The sequence below is a fragment of the Triticum aestivum genome, chromosome 1A (assembly GCF_018294505.1).
Source record: "Triticum aestivum cultivar Chinese Spring chromosome 1A, IWGSC CS RefSeq v2.1, whole genome shotgun sequence".
In the NCBI taxonomy this organism is placed as follows: domain Eukaryota; kingdom Viridiplantae; phylum Streptophyta; class Magnoliopsida; order Poales; family Poaceae; genus Triticum; species Triticum aestivum.
Genome location: NC_057794.1, coordinates 126,142,691 through 126,158,097, shown reverse-complemented (window position 1 = coordinate 126,158,097; position 15,407 = coordinate 126,142,691). Strand labels below are relative to the sequence as shown.

Here is a 15,407-nt window from a genome sequence, read left to right as displayed (position 1 = left end):
AAAGAGAATATATTAATATCACGGAGATACCAATTACATCTAACCCCTACAACATCGAAATGTCATAAAAATATTACAGATGCACACAACCAAAAGATAAAAATAAAAAAAAAATAAAGATCCCACTATAGTGATCAATTTCTTGTAGCTGCAGCACGAACCACCACCAAAACAACACCCTAAGTCCAAGTTCTCCACAAGAGATGCCTCCAAAAAGAAAACAGTGCACAAGCGTCGTCATCGTCCGACCGAAGATCTTAGGTTTTCACCCCTGGAGAAAATCCCGCTCTTAAACAATGCCTTCAACAAGGACACTAGCAGAAACAACCAATTAAGGGCAGACTTTGAGTTTTCACCTTGAAAGCTAAGACTCTGTATTCCGCTTGTGTTGCTGATGCCGCCTCTACGAGTCACGAATCATCTAGCAAAGTCCTCACCACCTCAAAGACTAGATCCGCCATTACTAGGCCTTAGACTTCAGCCACCATAACATTCTTCGCCACTGTTTTCATAATGGAAATCGAAATGCCAACATGTCCCATAATGTTAATAAACAACGAAGCTTCGCCTTCACATCACAGAGAACGTATCCTGTGCAACCACGAGACTGGTGTAACGAGTGCTCCGACCGATTCTGCGCCATTGGTTCCGCATCCAGTGGCGCAGAATTTCTCGGAGCACTCGTTACACCAGTCTCGTCGTTGCACAGGATACGTTCTCTCGCATCACACCCTCCTGAAGCCACTCGGGCTGAAATAGGGACGCACACGACCGAATCCCATTTGATCCAGTAATCTACAGGCGTCAAGCACCCAATAAAAATCTCCGACGGAGCATTCCGAAACTCGTCAATTGCCAGATCATAGAGGGTCGGCATCTAGCAGAACACCATCTCAGATCAAGAAGAACGCTAGGACCGTGTCCCTTGGACAAGCAAACTAGCAGGCCCCCATGCCGTCGTGCAACACGTCAGAGAAGAAGGCAACTGCGGTCTGCGGCCATCCGGCCCGCGCCAGGCCATGGCCAGATCGGGATGAGCCGGGACGACGCAGCCTGCGCCCCAGGGCGAGACCAACCGCGCCAGCAGCTGGCCGGGGAATAGACCGCCAGCGAGCCGCCGAGGGAGGCCGCGCCGCCGCCAGGAACGGATCTGAGAGGGCAGGGGCGATGGGAGAGAGTGGGAGAACGGCCCCGCCGCCGTCCCAAGGCCCGGCGCCCTCCGGCGGCGGCAACGCGGAGGTGGGCGGGACGAGGGGTACCGAGCCCGGCGGTGGCTGGATTCCCCCGAGTCGCTCGGGTCGGGCGACGCGAGGGCCTGGGGCTTCCGCCTCTATGTATGCCAGACAAACCAATTTATATATGTAACTGAATGCATTTTATGTGCAAACTTTATTCAGCATGATGATACAAGTTTTACAACACGCTAAAATCATATCCATTACTATCTCAGTTTCCTATTTGGTAGCCCACAAACTTTATTCGGCGGTATGATACAAGTTTTACAACACGCTAAAATCATATGCATTACCATCTCAGTTTCCTATCTGCTAGCCCACAAACACAGGGCACAATCTCAACTATAACCTGTTTCGCAAAAAAAAAAAAAATCTCAACTATAACCCGCAGCTAAACAGCTGCCATGGCTGCCGAATCTGAAGGCACGTTCCAACATTGAGAATCAGTGTATATAGCTGAGCTGAACACCATACTTGTCATAAACCAATCGAACTGAATATTGTCATCTTCCAGCACCAGCTACTTCTGAACTCCCATGGAGATCATGGCAGCAATCAATCAACAATAAATCAGAAGAGAATGGCATCTCAACAACCAACAGCGACGCATCTTTATCTTTAGAAAAGGCTAAACAATAATTAAAATTAAGCTGCTTGGCCACGCAATAACAAGGGTGCATTCTAGTACTACTAGTCGAATGCCCGTGCGTTGACACGGAATTAAAAAAATTAACAAAACAATTTTGATAATGTAGAAATATCTCCCAAATATGGCGACATTCTTAGCAACAATACAAAGTCTCTTCCCTAGTGATTTCTTCCAGGCAGACGTCATATCCCCTTATCCACTCTCTTGTCGGTTGTCGCAAAAGATAAAGCGGAATCTTTCTCCTCTGCCTTCATTCTCTTCAACTGCAGTTGCTCCAGTATTATCGTCACTACAACCATACCTTATCACCGCTTGGACACCTTTTGACCTTTAGTAAATCTATGAATCATTCATCATGTATTGTGGGAGATGAAAATGAAACTATTCTAACCTACCATGATAGAGGATGATGTACTAAAATTCTTATTTACAAATAATAAAAACTGCACGTTGTGTAATGTCAATATGTGTCTCTCCTTAGTTTATGAGTGCCACAAAGATAACGTTTCTGTAGCTACCAGAAAATGTAGAAGGAACGAATATGGTTTCTAGCAGAGGAAATGAAACTAATACCCCCTTCCGGTCCTTTTTAGTTTGCATATAAGATTTGTCTGAAGTCAAACCTTGTGACCTTTGACCAAGTTTATAGAAAAAAATACCAACATTCAGAATGTGAAATCAACAACATTAGATGCGTCATGACTTTAGTTTTCATATTGTATAAACTTAGCATTATAGATGTTAATATTTTTTCATATAAATATGGTGAAACTTTATGAAGTTTGACTTCAGACAATTCTTATATGCAGAGTAAAAAGGAGCGGAGGGAGTACGTAAACACTTTGTGGCTGCAAGAAACGTAAAGAATAATAAAATACAATGTGTAGCTAACGAAATCAAACAAACACAAACTGTACAGTATCAGTTACAAGAATGGCTTCTGTAACCTTGTATATATTGGGAAAAGGGGGAACAATGCACACTTGCCGAGAGTGCATTAAAAAACTTGTTGAAGAGATTCAATAGTTATGCCTGCAAGAAGCCGCAGACGGATCATTTAGAAAACAGCATGCATACCAATTCCCTTCTCCCAGAATCATATCTTTCTCCATTGTTGGGGTAATAGCATAATCGACTTACAACATAGCTAGTCAAACAAAGAGAACTATAGCTTGCACAACAGCTAACACGTTAACACCTTACGTTGAATACACGGAGAGGGTGGAAGCTTAATTGCATTTGTTTATGCGGAATATAAGATGCTCTTATCTTTACTTGAGAGTATCTTGCCATGAATATCTTACCTTCCAGGATTGGGAATATCTTGTTGTCTCTCATACTCTCTTTTTCATACATGTACTTATCATTTTTGTAGGAGGTATACACATTGACTTAAACATTGATTTAGAGAAAAACCAAGAGCACGAGCTAAGGGAATGTCATAGTACATACATGTCAGTTATTTAAATAAGCATCAAATATCATTCGTAGAGTGTTAATTGAAAACGAAAATACCGAGCAGCATAGATAAAACTTCAACTTGCAATATTTAGAACTTCTTTGTGTTCCGAACACCCATGACTTTCCTGCAATGGTCATGTCCAGTGAATTTTTCTCCACCTGCACATTTTAAACACAGAGATATGACTTATTACACTATTACAACTTATAAAACAACCATGAGAGGATCCCTAATTGAATTATCAACAAGTAAAATATGTGCCTATGAGAAATTCAAAGAGACTTTTTTTTTTAAAAACTCACTTTTCTCACATCAAGCAAATCTATCATTTACACGTGAAGAAAGACACAAACTGAACCTCATCTCCGCAATGTAGGAACCATTTACCAGTACCGTGCTGGTGACTTCAAATCTTTTAACCAACTACCACGTGCAATAAAAAAGTGGAATATAAATTGCTAACTTCTTCTCCTAAGAAGCGCATCAATCATTTTTTTCATCTTTGGTGTATGTCACAACTGTGTTCCTGGCAAATTACGTCCATTAGTCTTTTCGTGAGAGAAAGTTACTTGTTTGGTTGTTAATAGTATGTTACATCTATATTTTCAAGAAATCAAGATACAACAAAAACAACATCGAAATGGTTCAATACATATTTTGATTAATGGATGAGCATAGTGTTATAATTTTGATAAGCTTTAGTGTTATATTTTAGGAGCTAACTTGTTGCATTCATGCAAGGATTTCTCCCAGAAATTTCAAAAATATGTAATGTTCATCTGTGCTCCAAAGAGAAATGGACTTCTCATTATTTTCAGAAATATGCAGAAATTTTGTAAATGAAATCCCTACATTTTAGTGGAGCAGATAACAGAGATATTGCGAAGTGAGAAAACACGTAATTACAAAATTACACTTGAATAGTAGAATCAGCAGCGACAATTACAAAATAATATGGCACCATGATAGATTGACTTAACCAAGGCACTTTTGTGACAATATATTGGTCATCTCCTTCATGGGCACTTGACCATGGGCTGCGAGGAAACTACAGGATCACATGCTCCTGGAGCATGAACCCACCAATGATTCAGGCAACCATGGTATGGGCGACATGGCTGGGTCTTGCTGTGCCAAAGTCGATGGGCTTAGCGAAGCAGGGGCGTTGGGCCTGCAACCGTGGCCCCGTGATTCGCCGGAATCAAATCCCCTCATCGTACTGCTGCCGACATGGCACAATACAATCCATGCCGCGTTCGTGTCCAGTTCCCTGGAGTCTCCAGTATGTCTCCATGGTATCTCCATGCCTCCACAGACGGCTTTACGTCCCAGACCGCTGGTCACAGGTGGCACGGCTCCTCCAATGACCACGGGGACGGAATCCGCCGACCACGTTGTGCTGCTGCTTCATGGTCGACGATGGCTAGGAGGCAAGCATAGGTGGAAACGTGGGGAACAACCCAATGGATATGAAGGCGTCGCGCATGAATGGCAAGTTCTTCGTGGAGGCGATTCCGGAAAGGAGATGCCAGGATTGCGGCTGTGGCTAGGAATAGATTGGGGGTTTACCAGATGGATTGCTGCGTGGCCCGCTACCCCCCGCCGCCGGCGCCGTTGCCGCGCATGACCGGGCCGTCCCCGAGGCGCCGCCCCCGCAAGCTCGATCGCCAAGGTGTCCGCCGTGCACGAGGCCTTCGGCGGGGCGGGGTGAGCCCTCCATGCGGGGGTGCGAGCGAGGACGGATGCCAGGTAGTTCGGGATTGGGAAAGAGATGCAGAATGGGTCCGGGAGAAGGTGGAGGACGTGTGTTCTTCACTGTTTTTGCGTCGGTTTGGTGCGCGATGTTTTCGGTAGATTTTTTTTCTGGAAAACGTTTACAATCAACCGGATGATTTCTATCTCTCGTAAACCTCCTTCACAGCACGCCATGTGTCTCACAGGCCCACATGCCCACGCGTCCTCCATCTTATCTCTTTGCCGAAGGATCTGGTCTTCCCTGGAGCGCTTCTCTTCATCCCCATCTCTTCTCTGTTCCATCTCCTCCCTCTATCTCTCACCCCTCAATCCCGTCCAACCCACCGCCGGAGCCATGCCGCCGGCGTCAACAACCTTCCTGCTCACCTTCTCTCCCTTCGGCGAAGCTCCAACACAAATCCTAGGACCCATGTGAGAGATCCATCGCGGGGCATCGCTGCTCCAAAGGGGGGCGACGGTACGGTGTGGCCACCGGAGCTGCAGAAGACGATGGTGTTGGAGGCGGGTCACCACTCGCCGCACATGCTGCAGTGGGGAGGTTGAGGAGAGGAGCATCACAACATCGGGCCTCGAGAGCTCTGTCGCCACCGCGTCTGCATCGCAGCATCGCTGTCGCCGGCTCGCCGCACTGTTGTGTCACAACATCCGCCATCGCGGTCGCCTGATTCGCCGCAGCACCTCGACGCCATCGCGTTGCGCTGCAGTGAAGCTTCGGCGGCACCAGTCTGGTGCTGCGGTGGAGCTTTGATGGGGCAGGCGGGCAGCGGTGCTGCGATGGAGCACGGCCGCGTGGTGGTGGTGACGCTGCAATGAAGCTTCGCCGGTGGCTGTCGGGGTGCTACCATGGAGCACGGCTGAGGTTGCAATGAAGCTCCGGCGAGGTTGCAATGAAGCGCCACGACGATTGTTGGAGCTCCGGCGAGGTTGCAGTGAAGCGTCGCGGCGGTCGTTGGAAGCTCCGGCGAGGTTGCAATGAAGCACCGCCGACGTCGGCGGTTCGACAATGCTTCATCACAGCACCACGGATCGACGGTCCGGCGACGCTCCACCGTAGCAGCGACGACCCCCAGTGATGTTTCATTGCAGCTCCACCACGGCACCATCAGCCAAGTGATGCTCCATTACAGCAGCGGCGACCTCCGGCGATGTTCCATTGCAGCTCCACCATGACACCGACCATGCTGCATGCGGCCGACGGCAAGCGCTGCTTGCTCTGATCTCGGTAGCGTCTGCCATTGAACGGTTTGTATCAGTTAATGTCGCGGGGCTGTGGACGTGCTGTGATGCGGTGATACAAACTGATGGCCTTGATTAATCATATCTTGTTCCATTGCAGCTCCACCACGACACCGACCGTGCTGCATGCGGCCGACGGCAAGCGCTGCTTGCTCTGATCTTGGTAGCGTCTTCCATTGAACGGTTTGTATCAGTTAATGTCGCGGGGCTGTGGACGTACTGTGATGCGGGGATACAAACTGATGGCCTTGATTAATCATATCGGACGGTAGATAAGGCGGCTTATAACTGCAAGTTATAAGCCGGATGACGCCTAGCAGGCGCCTTTTTTCCTTCCTCTATCGTACGAGGGGAGGTTGAACGAGGGCGGAGGGGTCGGGGGAGATTGGATCATGGGACGGGGTGTTCGTGGGGTCGGGGTTGTTTTTTATCTCCTCTTTTTTCTGGCTCCTTTTTCTGACGTACGTGGGGTGAAAAAGGAGCGAGGAGCGAACGAGGCTGAACCATCACACGCACTGAGCAGAACATAACTTGCAAGGCAAATCACACTGAACATCGGTTGCATTTTGTTGCCTTTTTCTTAGGTCATTTCATTTCTACGTACTTAATATAATATACAAACGGACACCACTACTTACTACTAGTAGAAGAAGACTTGAAAGATGAGACGGCGGCGGCAGCCAGAGCAATGCATCACTGCAGGCGCAGGATTTGCTCGATTCTTGAAGCTTGACATCCCAACCTAGCGAGGCTGGTGGATGAAGCGCGGTGCGCCACCGCTCCTCGGGCTGCCGGCGTACTTGGTGGGCTTCTCGGTGTACCTAGGCTTCTCCGAGAAGCCACCCTTTGGGCTTGGGGACGCCAGGCTCAGCGCCTTGAGCACCCCGTCTGCACATACAGAAGCACATACGTGATGAGCTCACTGCAGTCTTGCTTCATCTTTTACTTGAGCGCTCATATCATATACAGTACTGTACATGTATAGGCGTGGAGAGTGAATTGGTCGATACGTACCAATCTTGAGTGCCGCTGGCGGCTGCGGCTGCGAAGCCTCGACGGCGATGGCGTCCTCGGCCTCCAAGGCCATGAGGGAGTCGACCATATCGTCGAGCTGCTGGTGCTGGTGGTACCAGTGGTCGCGAAACCAGGCGGTGGACTTGACGAGGTCCCACCACTGCGGTGAGAAGTCCTCCACCTGCTGGAACGCTGCCGGGATGAAGAGCGGGGCCTCCGGGTTAAGCGACGACGCGACCATGGCGCTCATGGTCTCCCTGTTGCTCTTGGTCTGTTCCTGGTCGGATCAAAATCAAAACCACGCAGAGACCAGCGACCGGATCCAGTCGTGAGTTGGCGTCGCGAAACAGAGATGAAAAAGGTTGCAGATCAAGAAACTAGAGCGCGGTCCTCGGCAGATCTACAAACGGGACAGAGACGGTTCTTGGTGCACGCATACCTTGGATTGGGGTTGGGGATCGCAGGAGCAGGGTCGGTTGGGGATCGCAGGAGCAGGGTCAGGATAGAGAATCTGGATCTGGATAGTGGACCGCCGGGTGTTGGGTTGGTTTGTGAGTGGGAACGATGGGATTTTTATAGCACTGTGACCGATCGAGGCCTAGAGGATGGATGGAAGGAAGGTGCGACCGAGGCTTCCTTGTTGGCGCTGGCTGGGTCGGACGCAGCTTCCAGCCGGTCGTGGCACATCAGACGAAAAATACTCACGCGCAACACAAGAGTGGACCGCCGACGAAATCGCTCATGCTTGCCACGGGCCATTGACTCACACGGAGCAGCCACACACACACGCTCATGGGAAGTGCATAAATTTTGGGCCGGTCTAGTGCACAGTCATCCGATTAGCGCGCTTAGTTTAGGCCAATTAGTCTGTGCAATGTCCTATACAATATTGCGGGCGCGGCCAAGGTCCTTGCTAACCGATGCCGGAAATTCACTTTGGCTCATAGGTGTATATGCACCCATTATCTAAATACAAAATTTATAAAGTTAAAAAAATTTAAGAAAAAATCACACGTATAAATCCGGACATTATATGTGGGTGCACCAAGTTTCGGAGAAAAGGGACATTTTTGGTTTGTGTAAAAAAGACAATTTTTGATGCTTGATTATAGCTATTCATGAGGCATTTTTTTTAATTTTTCACACATGCCACAAAAAACGTCCATTTTCACCAAAAATTTGTGTGCGACCATAGGATGTCCAGATGTACACGCGAGATTTTTCTTGAATTTTTTTAAAATTTCAAAATGTGTTTTTATACATATTTCATAATAGGTGTATCTACACCTAGGAGCCAAAACGCCACTCTCCGATTAAAAAGTGTTCTATCCATTATTATCTCTAAGGAACAAAGTGCATTTGTCAAGGGGAGACTTATCACTGATAACGTCCTAGTGGCGTATGAGTGTGTACATGCGATAAGGAAGAGAAAAAGAAAGAAGCCGTTATGTGCGGTTAAGTTAGACATGATGGATCATGTGGATTGTGGAGTGGTCTTTTTTGCATAATATGATGACACAATTTGGATTTTCTCAGGCATGGACAGCCATGGTCATGAGATGTGTTATGACAGCAAGGTTATGGTGAAACTGAATGGCGATGCGCCGGATAGTTTCCTCTCATCGAGGGCTTCGACAGTGTGATCCTCTATCATCATATCTATTCCTCTTTTGTGTTGAGGGTTTTTCAACTCTTCTAAAGAAAGCTCAACAAGAAAAGAAAATTCATGGGGTCTCTTTTGGGCATCGCTTGGGGGAACCCAGACGAGGTGGAGGCACTGATCAAGAGGATCAAATGGTCGTCCAGTCAGAAGAACCTCCAGCTGGCTGACGTGGTCAACGTCATGCTTCATTGCTGCATCCTCCCACTGTCGTGGGAACGATTCCAACAATAGTAAGGGGTAGGGTAAAGGAGCATGATCTATCGAGATGCAGACGGGTGACACAAATGATTTTAGCGAGTTCGGGCCTCTCACGGTGGAGATAACAATCATATGTCTCGTGCTTCGGAGAGGCTTTCTTTTATCTATCATGAAGTGTATTTGTGTGTGAGAGAGGGGAGAACGGATCTCCATGCATGAGCTAAGTCTTGAGACTAGTGGTGAGGGAGAGAGAGATGAGAGCAGGGGCCCTTAGCTACGTGTGGCCTATATAGAGTGTGCTACCCCTAACCTCTTATGTTACAAAGTGGAGCATTGATGCCATAATGCCAGCCTACTACTAGGATGATGCTTTGACTGCCTTGCCGACCGTTGGTCTTCGCATATCCAAGTGAGTCATACGTCTGAGTGGTTGCCTGTCATCCGAGTGGATGGTACGTCGATACGTCCGAGTGGATAGTATGTCTGGATGAGATTTATCTGGACCCACTTGATGTGTGGACCCCATGATTTATGATATTTTTATCCTTTGTGGACCTACTTGTTATGTATATCCCCAACATTAGCCCCCGTATCGGTTGCAATTTTGCAGAACGAGTTTGTGAAAGACACAATTTGGCCCGAGTGATTACAGAAATACTCGGACGTGCTTTCAAACAACCAAGGTATGAACAAAATCTCAATGGATTCTGGCACTGCACTTCCCGACTGATCTGGGGTAAGTGGCCGCGAGGAGCAACTTGGCGACAGCCGTTCATCTCTTGAAAGAGGTTAACTCATGATCAGAGTATGGGTGTGTCATTAAATATGGGCAACAAGATTGACGCATGGACTGCTCTCTCATAGAGATGCCATTCTTATCCCGGAGGAACGTCAATACGAGACAGTTCTAGATCAAAACTTATGAGTTTCACGCTTTGAGTCCTGGAAGAAGGCTCAAAACAGGTCCACGGAGGAGCATTAAACTCACCTTATAGCAATTTTTTGAGTGATCTGGAGCAGGTCCTGCATCGAGTAACATATTACTCGGGATTTTGCTCTATGGGTGCATGATCAGCGCACCCATAGGGTGTATCCCCTGAGACTCCGAATGATTGATGATAGTCGGTTATGTTGGGGAACGTAGTAATTTCAAAAAATTTCCTACGCACACGCAAGATCATGGTGATGCATAGCAACGAGAGGGGAGAGTGTTGTCTACGTACCCTCGTAGACCGAAGCGGAAGCGTTGACGCAACGTAGAGGAAGTAGTCATACCTCTTCCCGGTCCAACCGATCCAAGCACCGTTACTCCGGCACCTCCGAGTTCTTGGCACACGTTCAGCTCGATGACGCTCCCCGGGCTCTGATCCAGCGAAGCTTCGGGGAGGAGTTCCGTCAGCACGACGGCCTGGTGACGATCTTGATGTTCAACCATCGCAGGGCTTCGCCTAAGCACCGCTACAATATGACCGAGGTGTAATATCGTGGAGGGGGGCACCGCACACGGCTAAGGAACGATCATGAAGATCAACTTGTGTGTTCTAGGGTGCCCCCCTGCCCCCGTATATAAAGGAGCCAAGGGGAGGGGGCGGCCGGCCAAGGAGGGCGCGCCAAGGGGGAGTCCTACTCCCACCGGGAGTAGGACTCCCTTCTTTCCTAGTTGGAGAAGGAGAAGGGGGAAAGAGGAGGAAGAGGGAAAGGAAAGGGGGGGGGGGGCGCCGCCCCCCTTCCCTTGTCCTATTCGGACTAGGAAGGGGAGGGGCGTGTGGCCACCTCTTGCCTCCTTTCCTCTTCTCCCTTAAGGCCCATGTAGGCCCAATAACCCCCCGGGGGGTTCCGGTAACCCCCCGGTACTCCGGTAAAATCCCAATTTCACCCGGAACGATTCCGATATCCGAATATAGGCTTCCAATATATCGATCTTTATGTCTCGACCATTTCGAGACTCCTCGTCATGTGCATGATCACATCCGGGACTCCGAACAACCTTCGGTACATCAAAATACATAAACTCATAATGAAACTGTCATCGTAATGTTAAGCGTGCGGACCCTACGGTTCGAGAAGAATGTAGACATGACCGAGACACGTCTCCGGTCAATAACCAATAGTGGAACCTGGATGCTCATATTGGTTCCTACATATTCTACGAAGATCTTTATCGGTCAGACCGCATAACAACATACGTTGTTCCCTTTGTCATCGGTATGTTACTTGCCCAAGACTCGATCGTCGGTATCCAATACCTAGTTCAATCTCGTTACCGGCAAGTCTCTTTACTCGTTCCGTAATACATCATCTCACAACTAACTCATTAGTTGCAATGCTTGCAGGGCTTATGTGATGTGCATTACCGAGAGGGCCCAGAGATACCTCTCCGACAATCGGAGTGACAAATCCTAATCTCGAAATACGCCAACCCAACATGTACCTTTGGAGACACCTGTAGAGCACCTTTATAATCACCCAGTTACGTTGTGACGTTTGGTAGCACACAAAGTGTTCCTCCGGCAAACGGGAGTTGCATAATCTCATAGTCACAGGAACATGTATAAGTCATGAAGAAAGCAATAGCAACATACTAAACGATCGGGTGCTAAGCTAATGGAATGGGTCATGTCAATTAGATCATTCAACTAATGATGTGGTCCCGTTAATCAAATAACAACTCTTTGTTCATGGTTAGGAAACATAACCATCTTTGATTAACGAGCTAGTCAAGTAGAGGCATACTAGTGACACTTTGTTTGTCTATGTATTCACACATGTATTATGTTTCCGGTTATTACAATTCTAGCATGAATAATAAACATTTATCATGGTATAAGGAAATAAACAATAACTTTATTATTGCCTCTAGGGCATATTTCCTTCAGTCTCCCACTTGCACTAGAGTCAATAATCTAGATTACACAGTAATGATTCTAACACCAATGGAGCCTTGGTGCTGATCATGTTTTGCTCGTGGAAGAGGCTTAGTCAATGGGTCTGCTACATTCAGATCCGTATGTATCTTGCAAATCTCTATGTCTCCCACCTGGACTAGATCCCGGATGGAATTGAAGCGTCTCTTGATGTGTTTGGTGCTCTTGTGAAATCTGGATTCCTTTGCCAGGGCAATTGCACCAGTATTGTCACAAAAGATTTTCATTGGACCCGATGCACTAGGTATGACACCTAGATCGGATATGAACTCCTTCATCCAGACTCCTTCATTTGCTGCTTCCGAAGCAGCTATGTATTCCGCTTCACACGTAGATCCCGCCATGACGCTTTGTTTAGAACTGCACCAACTGACAGCTCCACCGTTTAATGTAAACACGTATCCGGTTTGCGATTTTGAATCGTCCGGATCAGTGTCAAAGCTTGCATCAACGTAACCATTTACGATGAGCTCTTTGTCACCTCCATATACGAGAAACATATCCTTAGTCCTTTTCAGGTACTTCAGAATGTTCTTGACCGTTGTCCAGTGATCCACTCCTGGATTACTTTGGTACCTCCCTGCTAGACTTATAGCAAGGCACACATCAGGTCTGGTACATAGCATTGCATACATGATAGAGCCTATGGCTGAAGCATAGGGAACATCTTTCATTTTCTCTCTATCTTCTGCAGTGGTCGGGCATTGAGTCTTACTCAACTTCACACCTTGTAACACAGGCAAGAACCCTTTCTTTGCTTGATCCATTTTGAACTTCTTCAAAACTTTGTCAAGGTAGGTGCTTTGTGAAAGTCCAATTAAGCGTTTTGATCCATCTCTATAGATCTTAATGCCCAATATGTAAGCAGCTTCACCGAGGTCTTTCATTGAATAACTCTTATTCAAGTATCCCTTTATGCTATCCAGAAATTCTATATCATTTCCAATCAGTAATATGTCATCCACATATAATATCAGAAATGCTACAGAGCTCCCACTCACTTTCTTGTAAATACAGGCTTCTCCAAAAGTCTGTATAAAACCAAATGCTTTGATCACACTATCAAAGCGTTTATTCCAACTCCGAGAGGATTGCACCAGTCCATAAATGGATCGCTGGAGCTTGCACACTTTGTTAGCTCCCTTTGGATCGACAAAACCTTCTGGTTGCATCATATACAACTCTTCTTCCAGAAATCCATTCAGGAATGCAGTTTTGACATCCATTTGCCAAATTTCATAATCATAAAATGCGGAAATTGCTAACATGATTCGGACAGACTTAAGCATCGCTACGGGTGAGAAGGTCTCATCGTAGTCAATCCCTTGAACTTGTCGAAACCCTTTTGCAACAAGTCGAGCTTTGTAGACAGTAACATTACCGTCAGCGTCAGTCTTCTTCTTGAAGATCCATTTATTCTCAATTGCTTGCCGATCATCGGGCAAGTCAACCAAAGTCCACACTTTGTTCTCATACATGGATCCCATCTCAGATTTCATGGCTTCAAGCCATTTTGCGGAATCTGGGCTCACCATCGCTTCTTCATAGTTCGTAGGTTCATCATGATCTAGTAGCATGACTTCCAGAACGGGATTACCGTACCACTCTAGTGTGGATCTTACTCTGGTTGATCTACGAGATTATGTAGCAATTTGATCTGAAGTTCTATGATCATCATCATTAACTTCCTCACTAATTGGTTTATATGTCACAGAAACCGGTTTCTGCGATGTACTACTTTCCAATAAGGGAGCAGGTACAGTTACCTCATCAAGTTCTACTTTCCTCCCACTCACTTCTTTCGAGAGAAACTCCTTCTCTAGAAAGGATCCATTCTTAGCAACGAATGTCTTGCCTTCGGATCTGTGATAGAAGGTGTACCCAACAGTCTCATTTGGGTATCCTATGAAGACACATTTCTCCAATTTGGGTTCGAGCTTATCAGGTTGAAGCTTTTTCACATAAGCATCGCAGCCCCAAACTTTAAGAAACGACAACTTTGGTTTCTTGCCATACCATAGTTCATAAGGCGTCGTCTCAACGGATTTTGATGGTGCCCTATTTAATGTGAATGCGGCCGTCTCTAAAGCATAGCCCCAAAACGATAGCGGTAAATCTGTAAGAGACATCATAGATCGCACCATATCAAGTAAAGTATGATTACGACGTTTGGACACACCATTACGATGTGGTGTTCCGGGTGGCGTGAGTTGCGAAACTATTCTGCATTGTTTCAAATGTAGAACAAACTCGTAACTCAAATATTCTCCTCCACGATCAGATCATAGAAACTTTATTTTCTTGTTACGATGATTTTCAACTTCACTCTGAAATTCTTTGAACTTTTCAAATGTTTCAGACTTATGCTTCATTAAGTAGATATACCCATATCTGCTTAAATCATCTGTGAAGGTGAGAAAATAACGATATCCGCCACGAGCCTCAACATTCATCGGACCACATACATCTGTATGTATGATTTCCAACAAATCTGTTGCTCTCTCCATAGTACCGGAGAACGGCGTTTTAGTCATCTTGCCCATGAGGCACGGTTCGCAAGTACTAAGTGATTCATAATCAAGTGGTTCCAAAAGTCCATCAGTATGGAGTTTCTTCATGCGCTTTACACCGATATGACCTAAACGGCAGTGCTACAAATAAGTTGCACTATCATTATCAACTCTGCATCTTTTGGCTTCAACATTATGAATATGTGTATCACTACTGTCGAGATTCATTAAAAATAGACCACTCTTCAAGGGTGCATGACCATAAAAGATATTACTCATATAAATAGAACAACCATTATTCTCTGATTTAAATGAATAACCGTCTCGCATCAAACAAGATCCAGATATAATGTTCATGCTCAACGTTGGCACCAAATAACAATTATTTAGGTCTAATACTAATCCCGAAGGTAGATGTAGAGGTAGCGTGCCGTCTGCGATCACATCGACTTTGGAACCATTTCCCACGCGCATCGTCACCTCGTCCTTTGCCAGTGTTTGCTTAATCCGTAGTCCCTGTTTCGAGTTACAAATATTAGCAACAGAACCAGTATCAAATACCCAGGTGCTACTGCGAGCTCTAGTAAGGTACACATCAATAACATGTATATCACATATACCTTTGTTCACCTTGCCATCCTTCTTATCCGCCAAATACTTGGGGCAGTTCCGCTTCCAGTGACCAGCCTGCTTGTAGTAGAAGCACTCAGTTTCAGGCTTAGGTCCAGACTTGGGTTTCTTCTCCTGAGCAGCAACTTGCT

The 15,407-nt window shown here is 46.5% G+C and overlaps 1 protein-coding gene across 3 annotated transcripts; it reads right to left on the bottom strand.

Annotated features, from left to right (window-relative positions):
- Window positions 1-6,880: 6,880 nt before the first annotated feature.
- Window positions 6,881-8,037, bottom strand: LOC123040378 (protein EARLY RESPONSIVE TO DEHYDRATION 15). Of its 3 annotated transcripts, none has more exons than XM_044463245.1 (3): window positions 7,791-8,037; window positions 7,352-7,628; window positions 6,881-7,225 (listed from the first exon to the last, which is right to left on the bottom strand). In XM_044463245.1, the coding sequence occupies exons 2-3, from the start codon at window positions 7,599-7,601 to the stop codon at window positions 7,080-7,082; spliced, it is 396 nt and encodes a 131-aa protein (XP_044319180.1). In that variant the 5' UTR covers window positions 7,602-7,628; window positions 7,791-8,037; the 3' UTR covers window positions 6,881-7,079. The 3 variants fall into 3 exon arrangements, with proteins under 3 accessions (XP_044319180.1, XP_044319186.1, XP_044319190.1); XM_044463251.1 differs by having other exon boundaries at window positions 7,352-7,622; window positions 7,791-8,024; XM_044463255.1 differs by lacking the exon at window positions 7,791-8,037 and having other exon boundaries at window positions 7,352-7,780.
- Window positions 8,038-15,407: the final 7,370 nt, after the last annotated feature.

Excerpts from the sequence above, each read along its gene's own strand:
- LOC123040378 (XM_044463245.1), bottom strand. The coding sequence starts at position 7,601 with ATGAGCGCCATGGTCGCGTCGTCGCTTAACCCGGAGGCCCCGCTCTTC. Across the intron at positions 7,226-7,351 it reads GCCAGCGGCACTCAAGATTG|ACGGGGTGCTCAAGGCGCTG; the intron begins GTACGTATCGAC and ends CTGTATGTGCAG.